Source organism: Salvelinus alpinus, chromosome 13, assembly GCF_045679555.1.
Source record: "Salvelinus alpinus chromosome 13, SLU_Salpinus.1, whole genome shotgun sequence".
Lineage (NCBI taxonomy): Eukaryota > Metazoa > Chordata > Actinopteri > Salmoniformes > Salmonidae > Salvelinus > Salvelinus alpinus.
This window is the reverse complement of record NC_092098.1, coordinates 26472715-26485121: the sequence shown is the minus strand read 5'-3', so window position 1 is coordinate 26485121 and position 12407 is coordinate 26472715. Positions and strand designations below refer to the sequence as shown.

The window sequence follows — 12407 nt, the reverse complement described above, 5'->3', positions numbered from 1 at the left end:
GTATGGATGGAGATGGAGCCTTTTACCATGTTTTTGATAATCCATTTAATTAATTTTTAAAGAAAGGGGGAAAAGTCATGTGCTGTTTACCATAACTAACAGGTGTGGGTACAGTATGGTGAGATTATGCATATCTAATCATGCTGTTGGTAAATAATACACCCACGGTGAAAACAAATGTTGTTACTATCAGACCTTCCAGAGCAAGGGAACATTGTATTTATAAGTGTGTGGGTTTGTACAGTATTACAGAAACAACTGATGTGGATTGGAAAATAATTAGAATACAGTATCTTCCATTCCTTTACTAACTCACCCCTCTCTCTGCATCCCTTTCTTCCTGTATCTCTCTCCTCCTCTCTCCTCCTCTCATCTCTCCTACTCTCATCTCTCTCTCCTCCTCTCACCGCTCTCTCCTCATCTCTCTCTGCTCCTCTCATCTCTCTCTCTCCTCCTCCCATCTCTCTCTCTTCCTCTCACCTCTCTCTCATCTTTCTATCCTCCCCTCTGCTCTCTCTCCTCCTCTCATCTCTCTCTCTCTCCCCTCTGCTCTCTCTCCTCCTCTCATCTCTCTCTCTCTCCCCTCTGCTCTCTCATCTCTCTCTCCTCCCCTCTGCTCTATTTCCTCCTCTCTGCTCGCTTTCCTCCTCTCGGCTCTCTCCTCCTCTCATCTCTCTCCTCTCCTCTCTCTCTCCTCCTCTCATCTCTCTCTCTTCCTCTCACCTCTCTCTCATCTTTCTATCCTCCACTCTGCTCTCTCTCCTTCCCTCTGCTCTTTCCTCCCCTCATCTCTCTCTCATCTCTCTCTCCTCCTCTCGGCTCTCTCCTCCTCTCATCTCTCCTCCTCTCCTCTCTCTCTCCTCCTCTCATCTCGCTCTCTTCCTCTCACCTCTCTCTCATCTTTCTATCCTCCACTCTGCTCTCTCTCCTTCCCTCTGCTCTTTCCTCCCCTCATCTCTCTCTCTCTCATCTCTCTCTCCTCCTCTCATCTCTCTCTCTCTCCCCTCTGCTCTCTCATCTCTCTCTCTCCCCTCTACTCTCTCCCCTCCTCTCATCTCTCTCTCTTCCTCTCACCTCTCTCTCATCTTTCTCTCCTCCCCTCTGCTCTCTCCCCTCCTCTCATCTCTCTCCCCTCTGCTCTCTTATCTCTCTCCCCTCTCCTCTGCTCTCTTTCCTCCCCTCCTCTCCTCTCTGCTCTCTTTCCTCCCCTCTGCTCTCTTTCCTCCCCTCTGCTCTCTCCCTTCCCTCTGCTCTCTTTCCTCCTCTCTGCTCTCTCCCCTCCTCTCATCTCTCCCCCTCCCCTCTGCTGTCTTATCTCTCTCTCCTCCCATCTGCTCTCTTTCCTCCTCTCATCTCTATCCTCCTCTCAACTCTCTCTCCTCCTCTCATCTCATGCCCTCCCCTCTGCTCTCTTCTTCGTACAGCTCAAAGTGCTGCTTAGTCTAAGAAATAAATCGAACATAATTGTAGGATTCTGCCTCTGTATTCTACTTGCTGTTTGTAAGTGTGCCAGACATACATGCGTAGCTACATAGGTTTACTATAATTAGCATAATCACACATAGTTGACTTTGATTTATTTGGCTTGTTTATCAGGCAGATTTCTATCATTTCCACCCTCAACTTTGTGCAAACATGCCATTCTGAATGACTACTGTTCATATATCTGCTTGCTTTTTCTGCACTTCTAAATTCCCATGTGTTTCTCTCTGTTCTCTGTTTAGCATGAGCCTCAAAGCAAAAAGCAAATGCTATGTTTGTTTGTTATTAAGAGAATTAGGGGGAAAAAAACAAAGTATCAATTAAATTAGTCCTCTATTGAAAGAGAAGAAGAAAAAGGAAGAAAGTGAGCCTGCGGTTCCTCTTTTCTCTCTCTTTGACAGCCCCCCCCACTAACCTGGTATAAAAGAGGCCTTTTCAGAGGCTCTCGCCCAATCCCTTGGCTAGTCTGAGACTGGTACTGGGATGTCATCATTAACACAGCTCTGTGAAGACAGTTCGCACCATCCATCGGATCTGACTGCCGTGTGATGTATTATTTGCCACAGTCCAATGGAGTGGGTAGGAAGGAAGGAAACGAGTTAGAAGGAATGAGGGAGGGAGTTTGGGAGCTAGTCAGGTGAGGGAAGAGGTGGTTATTTTATCCGTTGTACCTGACCCTGTGCCTGCCTCCCCCTGGGACAATAACATCCATTTAATTGAGACTGGGGGGAGATGGGTTGGGGAGAAGGGGCTTTGTGTGTGATAAGGTGGCTGTCTGCTAATGGGGTGTAAGCCCTCGGGTGGAGTATCACTCCTCCTTTAGAGAGCAGGCTTCAGAGGTTTGGGAGAGAGGGAGGGAGGAAGGGGGAGATCGAGGGAGGGAGGGAGGGAGGGAGTGTGATGGTGAGGGGGAGAATACTGTAGGCTACATGAAACCGTCTTACAACTATACAGCCACAACTATAGAGTCCTGATACAGCTGGACTAACTGAGCCTGTGTTTGAGTTGCAGTGGTGATGTGACTAGATATGTGTGAGCTTGGCGGTGCTGTAGTGTTTTGATCAGTGTATTCTACAGTCATTTCCAATAGCAGTGCAGACGTGATGTGTATTGTGTAATGTTTAGTGTGGGTGGACAGAGTTGACAGATGGGTTTTTGATTACGGTCATATCGTCCTTGATTAGCCTATGTATAATGTGGGGATGCTATTTTATTGCTCCGTATGGAGCAATGAGAATTGGCCAAAAAGTAGTCCAATTTTTTAACGTTTTATCTTAGCAGTGTATTTGTGACAATGTGTCTAAGGAAATGTAGCTCTTGATCTATTAAAAACTAAATGTAGTTGATCGAATAAAGGCTGCAGGGGCTGCAATGCTTCCTGATTTTAAGAGGAGGCTGAGGAGACAAAAGAGCTGGTTGAAGAATAATATGGCTCTAAAATAGCAGCTGAAGTTAGCTCTGTGCTGTGGCCCATAGCCATCCTCTCCACAGCCTTATGTAACAGCCATTCAATAGGTTTCTATAGCTCTGGCATCTGCATAAAGATATCACGTCTCCTGTGGGATGATGGTGCTGTATGCACACTCAGTTCCTGCTGCTGCTTCTACCACCCACAACAACAGATATTATGGAAATGTTCAGAATATGCATCTCTCCATCTCGGACTTCTCATAGTAGGGGGAATCCAATACATTATTTCCACATTTGTCTTGATCCGACATTGCCCAAGTTGTGCGGTACCTTCAGCTTCCTGCTGAGGTGGTTTTGTTCCTGACCTTGCATTTAGGCCTGTAGACTCAGAGAAGGTACTGAATAGCAGTCTGGAGTTACATTTCTGTGATTTGCTAAAAGAAGTAAAAAACTGCAATAATGCATCAGCATTAGGGGAGACAGTATGGAGAGCAACTAGACCCACTCACCTGCAGTAGGAGGCCATGAAGAGGCCGTGTCGGTCCTTCACCCATTCCAAAGCACACAGACAGTGGCGTCCATTGGGGTTCCAGGCAGCAGGTGGTGGTAAGTGACCCTGACAAGAAGACAGCTGCCTGTAGCTGAGGCCAGAGTGGAGCCAGGCCAGGGAAACTGGGACTACAAGGGGGAGGAAGGGGCTGAGTTCTGGAATGCACTCCTCAGGCTGTGTGGATGCAGTCCTAAAGAGGCTGAGTTCTGGAATGCACTCCTCAGGCTGTGTGGATGCAGTCCTAAAGAGGCTGAGTTCTGGAATGCACTCCTCAGGCTGTGTGGATGCAGTCCTAAAGAGGGTCTCTGTCCCTCGGTCAGTGGCTCTGCACTCCTGCTTTTATGTCCTGTACAGCTGTAGAAAGGATTAGGCAGCCTGTAGGGGAAGGCTCTGAGAGGCCACTCCACATGTCTGACTGGGGTATACATGCATGTACGCACGCACACGCACGCACACACGCGCACGCGCACGCACACACACACACGGGGGTCTGGGTTCGAGAGAGGCTCTGCTCTGTGGGTTGAACTTTACTTTTTGCCCCCTCCACCAGCACCAACATCCCCACCTGGTTCTGGCTCTTACTGCCTGCTGAGGGGAGGGACTGACCGGGGGCAAACTGCTGGGAAAACAATGAGGAGAGAGAGTTCGCCCCAGTTCATTCAGCCAGTGAGAAAGTTGGATGGCTGACTTTAGATTCCCGCTGTGTGTTTTGATTAAAACATGTCACCTTACCAGCAGGGCCTTATTTCAGCCATGAATATAGTGGATTCCTTATGACAATGATAGGCAGTTTAGTATTACCCCCACTGACTTCCCCAGAACGGGATAGTTAGTTTCCCCCTTATGGGGGAGATTATGGGAAACTCCACTCCACTCGGCTCTATGGGAACCAAACCCCTACTGCTAAACTAGGCCTGGAAATACATGTCACAGATTAGCATTCCAATCAGCATTCACCTTCAGCATGTTATTGAACAAGGTGATTACTGTGGAACAGGATCTGAGGGAAGAGGAACACCGTAAATCAAATGAATGACCGGTTCCATTTCAGAACCGTCGACCATCCTATGTTATAACAAGTTAACTTCACCAGTTATTATTCAATGAGGACAATAAACATTTACAGGTGAATTTTAGGAATTTGCCTGTTGTGTCTGGTTTCAAGGGAAACTGAAGAACATTCCCACATTCCCATGTCCTCTTCATAAGTGCCTTCTGAATGTCATGTGTGTCCTCAACATATAAATGAACACTCCCTCCACTTGTCAGGTCATTAATCTCCTCCGCCCTATTCCTCATTTTCTCTCCCATCTTGTATTCTCTCAGCATGGGCCCTTGGTGTTGGCTTTTGTCAGCCATTCAGGGGACTGTCTGACACGACACACACAGATGCACACAAACCTCTGTCTCCACTAGGCGACTCTCCCCAAGTAAAGATCAATGAGGAGATAGATGTATTATTCAGCACATTCATTTAGGGGACTAGCGGCATTTGTGTGACCATTTTGGCAGGGTTATAAGGATTGTCCGGAAAATGATGAAGTTACAAGACAAGTACAGAGTACCAGGGAGGAAGGACAACGGATTAAAAGAGAGAAAAAGAGAGAGAGAAAGTGTGGTAGAGGGAGAGAGAGATGAGGGTGTAGGGGCCCGTCCCAGCTGTGTGTGTGTGTACGCACCAGCTAAAGAGCCATAAACAAGCCTCACTCAGCCTCTCTCAGGGTAAAGTGATCTTTGTGTAAGCGTGTGTGGGTTAGTATGTGTGTGTGTGTGTGATGTTAAAGTGTAAAGTTGTGTTTTTGGAGGTGTGTGACAGAGCTAATGGGCGGCAGAACATTATAGCACAGCCGAGGCTCGGCAGACACAGCCGAGGCTCGGCAGACACAGCCGAGGCTCGGCAGACACAGCCGAGGCTCGGCAGACACAGCCGAGGTTCGGCAGACACAGCCGAGGCTCGGCAGACACAGAGAGATGTCAAGGCTGACACTTACTGTGGTCGCCAGCTACGCTGTTTCTTCACTGAATGCTGATGTGCCCAGGGTCGAGCTAGCCAAGTGGAAGGACAGAACTAAAAGGAAGGTGTGGAGAGAGAGACGACAAGGAAAGAGAGAATACCGCCCAGCATAGCTGCTGTGCTTTGGGTCTGTGTCATCCCTTACAGTATGGAAAACAATACAACAGCACCCACACGTCAGTTGAGTACCATAACAAACTCATCACGTTTTCATGCTTATCAGTTAGGCTGCAGCGGGTATGCACTCACTTTACCCAGAGTCCTTTATACAGGTGATGCTTTATATTGTCAAGAGGCTGGGTTGTTTATGTCAAGGGTATGTATGTATGTATGCAAAGAGCACTAATGGCCTGGTCTTTATGCTGCTGTTATAACAGCAATAAGAGGTTAGGATGTGCACTTTCACAAGCTCCATGGAAATACTATTGTGATTATTTCATTGGAGGGAGGACAGGTTTTTTATGGCTGCAACAGCACTTATGCTCAGCGCCTTCCAAACCACCAATTGTATAACTCCCAATTATACAATGAAATATTATTAGCCTTTAGTGTGTAATCCTTGGCTTCCTTGACTTAATTTGAAAAGGTTACCCATGGAGCCTCCACCTGAATGTTACTTTATTACTCAAGTCCCTTGGTTTATTTAGGGCATGTCTGCAGCAGTGTTGCAACTGGTATTACTCTCCAGTACAGGCCTTGGATGTGATATTGGATTTGTTAAGAGTAGGAAACCAATAAAACAGTCTTTATGACTGAGCCCCAGCCCTGACCATCGGGATGTGTGGGGCCGTGTGCTTTTGTGTTAGTGTTATAGGATGTGTGTGAGTGAGTGTGGTTGCGGTTACGCGTACTGTGTCTCCGGTACGCATCCACAGCCCGGTGTGCTCTGTGCCAGCTCCCCGCATTTGCCATGCATCTCCCCGCATAGGGTGGGAATTCAGCCAAGGCAAATTGTGCCGGCTCAGCGCTCCTGGTCTCCGGTGCGTCTCTTCGGCCCAGGATATCCTGCGCCGGCTCTGCGCACTGTGTCTCCGGTGCGCCTTCACAGCCCAGTGCGTCCTGTGCCAGCGCCCCGCACTTGCCGGGCTAGGGTGAGCAACCAGCCAGGACTCGTTGTGCCAGCTCTACGCTTCAGACCTCCAGTCCGCCTCCACGGCCCAGTATATCCTGCGCCGGCTCTACGCACTATGCCTCCAGTGCGCCTTCACAGCCCAGTGTGTCCTGTGCCAGCGCCCCGCACTTGCCGGGCTAAAGTGAGCATCCAGCCAGGACGGGTTGTGCCAGCTCTGCGCTCCAGACCTCTGGTGCGTCTCTACGGCCCAGTATATCCTGTGCCGGCTCCACGCACCAGGCCTCCTGTTTGTCTCTCCAGCCCGGTGCGTCCTGTGCCAGCTCTACGCACCCGGCCTCCAGTGATGATCCATGGCACAAAGCCTCCAGTGATGATCCATGGCCCGAAGCCTCCAGTGGTGATCCATGGCCCGAAGCCTCCAGTGGTGATCCATGGCCCGAAGCCTCCAGTGGTAATCCATGGCACGAAGCCTCCAGTGGTGATCCATGGCCAGAAGCCTCCAGTGGTGATCCATGGCAAGAAGCCTCCAGTGATGGTCCATGGCATGAAGCCTCCAGTGATGATCCATGGCACAAAGCCTCCAGTGATGATCCATGGCCCGAAGCCTCCAGTGGTGATCCATGGCCCGAAGCCTCCAGTGACGATCCATGGCACGAAGCCTCCAGTGGTAATCCATGGCACGAAGCCTCCAGTGGTGATCCATGGCCAGAAGCCTCCAGTGGTGATCCATGGCAAGAAGCCTCCAGTGATGGTCCATGGCATGAAGCCTCCAGTGATGATCCATGGCACGAAGCCTCCAGTGATGATTCACCTCCGGCGACTGTCTGCAGTCCAGAGCCTCCGGCGACGGTCGGCAGTCCAGAGCCTCCGGCGACGGTCGGCAGTCCAGAGCCTCCGGCGACGGTCGGCAGTCCAGAGCCTCCGGCGACGATCCACGGTCCGGAGCCTCCGGCGACGATCCACGGTCCGGAGCCTCCGGCGACGATCCACGGTCCGGAGCCTCCGGCGACGATCCACGGTCCGGAGTCCCCGGCGACGATCTACATTCCGGTTCCTTCGGCGACGATCTACGGTCCGGTTCCTCCGGCGACGATCTACGGTCCGGTTCCTCCGGCGACGATCTACGGTCCGGTTCTTCCGGCAATGATCTACGGTCCGGTTCTTCCGGCAATGATCTACGGTCAGGAGCCTCCGGCGATGATCCACGGTCCGGTTCCACGGAAGCGGAGGGATCAGCAAGCGGAGCGGGGTCTACGCCCCGAACCGGAGCCGCCACCGAGGCTAGATGCCCACCCGGACCCTCCCTCATAGAGTCAGGTTTTGCGGCCGGAGTCCGCACCTTTGGGGGGGGTACTGTCACGCCCTGACCATATAGAGCCTTTTATTTCTCTATTTGGTTAGGTCAGGGTGTGATTTGGGTGGGCATTCTAGTTTTCTATTTCTTTGTTGGACGGGTATGGTTCCCAATCAGATGCAGCTGTCTATCGTTGTCTCTGATTGGGAATCATACTTAGGCAGCCTGTTTTCCACCTTAGTTTGTGGGATCTTGTCTTTGTATAGTTGCTGTTTAGCGCTACAGAGCTTTATGTTCGTTTGTATTTTGTTGTTTTTTGGTGTCATTTTTAATAAAAGTAAAATGTACGCCTACCACGCTGCACCTTGGTCTTCATCCAACGACGGACATAACACACAGTGATAATAATGTCCTCATATAACAGCATATAACAGCACTGTCTATTCATTCTCCTCACGTTCTCCACTGTCTATTCATTCTCCTCATGTTCTCCACCAAAATCAGAATGGACCTTTTTGTTTTTACAATTTCACTCTTCAGTGTGACTTCAAATTGACTTTCTCCATCTCCATCTTGTTGTGCTGTTTCAGAGCTCTGCGTAGTTATTCACATATAATTACAATCTATTTAGAAAGCATCTCTGAAAATGTCAGCGCTATTAGAACCCAATTTTCTACTAAGTAACTGTGCTCTAAGCAGCATGCCACAATGCAGCAGTGGAAAAGGGCCTCATGTCTTTCTTTCTGTCTCGTCTGTAAGTAAACGATGTGATGATAATGAGGTCATTATAACGTGTTTGTATCATCAACAGCCGAACACTTACGACACATGCTCGCCGAGAAACACACAATGTAAAGACTTGATTGATGCTGGCCGCGTAGATTGAAATTTAGATTTTGTCTTATAGACGCCAACGGTGCGTAAAGTGTAAAATGCCATGTGAATAAATCTATTACTGCTTCCCAGTTAATTTTATGAATGAAACAAGATAGCCACAGAAACACACAAACAACTCTTCTGGTAGTGGAGAAATATGCTGTAACCTGTAGCTCCATACAGTAAATGACTGCTTCTGCTAAGGGGGTATGTATTTTGTGGACTATAATACTGTGGTGAATAGATGGCCTTCCCCACTCCAGCATTGCCCCCCACTCCAGCCTTGCCCCCCCTTCCCTCCCCTCTCCTCTGTTCTATAAGGCCCAGCATATCTTTTCATGTGTCACTGTGAATGTAAAAGAGCCCAGCAGGGAGGCAGCTGGGCTCTACACCAGGAGGCTGTGAGCCAAGCAGGATCCAGCAACGGGGGAAAGAACTAGACATTCCCATGCATACATGAATATCATTTTAGTGAGAGAGGAAAAGAGAATAAAGAACATAATATTGAATGGCTTTTCTATATCCGTTAGCCTAGTCTGCATACCTTCCTCTCACCTCTCATAATATCAGCAATGCAGCACTAGCACCTTCATCATTACCATCATCGGGATCCTCCTCATCAAAAAAGCTGACTAGCATAGCCTAGCCTAACGGGACAGGGATATCATATAATATAATTTTCATGAAATCACAAGTCCAATACAGCAAATGAAAGATAAACATCTTGTGAATCCAGCCATTATTTACGATTTTTTAAATGTTTTACAGCGAAAACACAATATGTATTTCTATTAGCTAACCACAATAGCCAAAGACTCAACCGCATATTTTCACCATGTTTCTACCGCATAGTTAGCTATCACAAAACCGACCAAATAGAGATATAATTAGTCACTAACCAAGAAACAACTTCATCAGATGACAGTCTTATAACATGTTATACAATAAATTTATGTTTTGTTCGAAAATGTGCATATTTGAGGTATAAATCATAGTTTTACATTGCAGCTACCATCAAAAATATCACCAAAGCAGCCAGAATAATTACAGAGAGCAACGTGAAATACCTAATTACTCATCATAAAACATTTATGAAAAATACATGGTGTACAGCAAATGAAAGATAAACATCTTGTGAATCCAGCCAATATTTCCGATTTTTGTGTTTTATATTAGCTTACCACAATAGCCAAACACACAAACGCATTTATTCACCGCATAGATAGCATTCGCAAAAACCAGCAAAAGATATAAAATTAATCACTAACTTTGAACAACTTCATCAGATGACAGTCTTATAACATCAGATTATACAATACACTTATGTTTTGTTCGAAAATGTGCATATTTAGAGCTGCAAACCGTGGTTATACATTGTGAAAATGTAGCAACATTTCCCCAGAATGTCAGGAGCTATTTTGGACACTCACCTAATCTGACCAAAGAACTCATCATAAACTTTACTAAAAAATACATGTTGTACAGCAAATGAAAGATACACTGCTTCTTAATGCAACCGCCGTGTTAGATTTTTTAAAATAACTTTACCATAACAAACAGCTTGCGTTATTGCGAGACAGCGCCCGGCGGAGAATAGAAATAACATTTTCCACAGAAATACGAAATAACATCATAAATTGTTCTTACTTTTGCTGAGCTTCCATCAGAATCTTGTACAAGGACTCCTTGGTCCAGAAAAAATCGTTGTTTGGTTTTAGAATGTCCTTTTCTCCTGTCGAATTAGCAACCTTAGCTAGCCATGTAGCGCGAACATGCCCATCTTCTCTTGACGCAAAGAACGGAAAATTCCAAAAGTCCCAATAAACGTTGAATAATCTGATAAAACTCGTTTGAAAAAACATACTTTACGATGTCATTATCACATGTATCAAATAAAATCAGAGCCGGAGATATTAGCCGTGTATACCGAACGCTTATCAGAAGACAATGTCGACGTACTTCGCGCGCCAGAGAAGACAAAGAAATTTCCAGACCTGTCACTCCAAAAGCTCTTGTTCGGCCTCAGATCAAGCTAGACACCCCATTCCACCTTCCACTGCCTGTTGACATCTAGTGGAAGGCGTATGAAGTGCATGCATATCGATAAATATAAGGCAATTGAATAGGCAGGCCCTGGAACAGAGCATCGTTTTCAGATTTTTCACTTCCTGTATGGAAGTTTGCTGCAAAATGAGTTCTGTTTTACTCACAGATATAATTCAAACAGTTTTAGAAACTTGAGAGTGTTTTCTATCCAATAGTAATAATAATATGCATATTGTATGATCTAGAATAGAGTACGAGGCAGTTTAATTTGGGCACGATTTTTTCCAAAGTGAAAACAGCGCCCCCCTATTGACAAGAAGTTAGTGTATGTAAACCTCTGACCCACTGGAATTGTGATACAGTGAAATAATCTGTCTGTAAACAATTGTTGGAAAAAATACTTGTATAATGCACAAAGTAGATGTCCTAACCGACTTGCCAAAACTATAATTTGATATCAAGAAATGTGTGGAGTGGTTGAAAAACGAGTTTTAATGACTCCAACCTAAGTGTATGTAAACTTCCGACTTCAACTGTATACCTACTACACTTGTATGTGTCACAGTCACTGTTGACAATTTCTTTGGATAAAAGCATCTGATTAAATGTTCTGTGTGTTTCAGACGAGTGCAGTGCTCTGCTCTGGAGGATGTGCTGTCCTGGCGGTCAGCTCCCTGTTGGCCATCATCACCATCTTCTTGCCCAGCGGAGGCTGTGAGAGGAGGATCTGTACACTGGCTGGATACATGCAGATGACTGCGGGTGAGTACAGAACAAACACTTCACAAACAACACACACACTTTCTATTACCTAGACGGTAGATTGATTTGTTTAAGCAACGGCTGACATACAAGTTCAAGGTGAATCATAAGAAGCATTAGTTATGAATGAAGTCCCTTGGTCACATCAGTGATTATCTCTTCCATTTCTCTGCTTGGACCTTCTTTAGTGATCTAGATAGGCTACATGTTCATCCTCAGTGTTCTCTATAGGTAAGAGACATCTCAGTGTACAGATACTTACGAGCTACACACAGATAAAGCTGCCTATTATCTGAAGTGAAGAGGAGCTCACTTTGTTGCCAAGGCACATCACTCACACAAAACCAAACGGAAGCTGCTGCTCTTCAGGCCTTCAGCGGGCCGTTGCTAGGTTACGGGCTGCGGTGCGGTGGTGGAGTGAAGTGTTATGCTGGCGTAGAGCGATATGAGGAGGGCACTGGGGAGATTTAGAGGAGGCAGGAAAAATACAATTACAGACCCTTAACACAGGTCATTGGTTCAGGAGAACGTGTGTCTTATCAAGGCCCTGCTTTCGTTCAAACAGAGAAGTAGCACCATAAACTAAGCATGGTTACTGGTGATGAGATGCTCAGTGTTTAATGTGATGTACACACGATACCAGCCAAGTAAACTAAGTATGGTTACTGGTGATGAGATGCTCAGTGTTTAATGTGATGTACACACGATACCAGCCAAGTAAACTAAGCATGGTTACTGGTGATGAGATGCTCAGTGTTTAATGTGATGTACACACGACACCAGCCAAGTAAACTAAGCATGGTTACAGGTGATGAGATACTCAAGGTTTAATGTGATGTACACACGACACCAGCCAAGTAAACTAAGTATGGTTACTGGTGATGAGATGCTCAGGGTTTAA

The 12407-nt window shown here is 46.7% G+C and overlaps 1 protein-coding gene across 1 annotated transcript in view; it reads left to right on the top strand.

Annotated features, from left to right (window-relative positions):
• The window catches only part of LOC139537455 (LHFPL tetraspan subfamily member 7 protein-like), a 316078-nt gene that overhangs the window by 21071 nt on the left and 282600 nt on the right, over positions 1-12407 (top strand). Inside the window, exon 2 of the mRNA XM_071338763.1 lies at positions 11368-11506. Coding sequence (XP_071194864.1) covers positions 11368-11506 — 139 coding nt within the window. The remainder of the gene's footprint in view (positions 1-11367; positions 11507-12407) is intronic.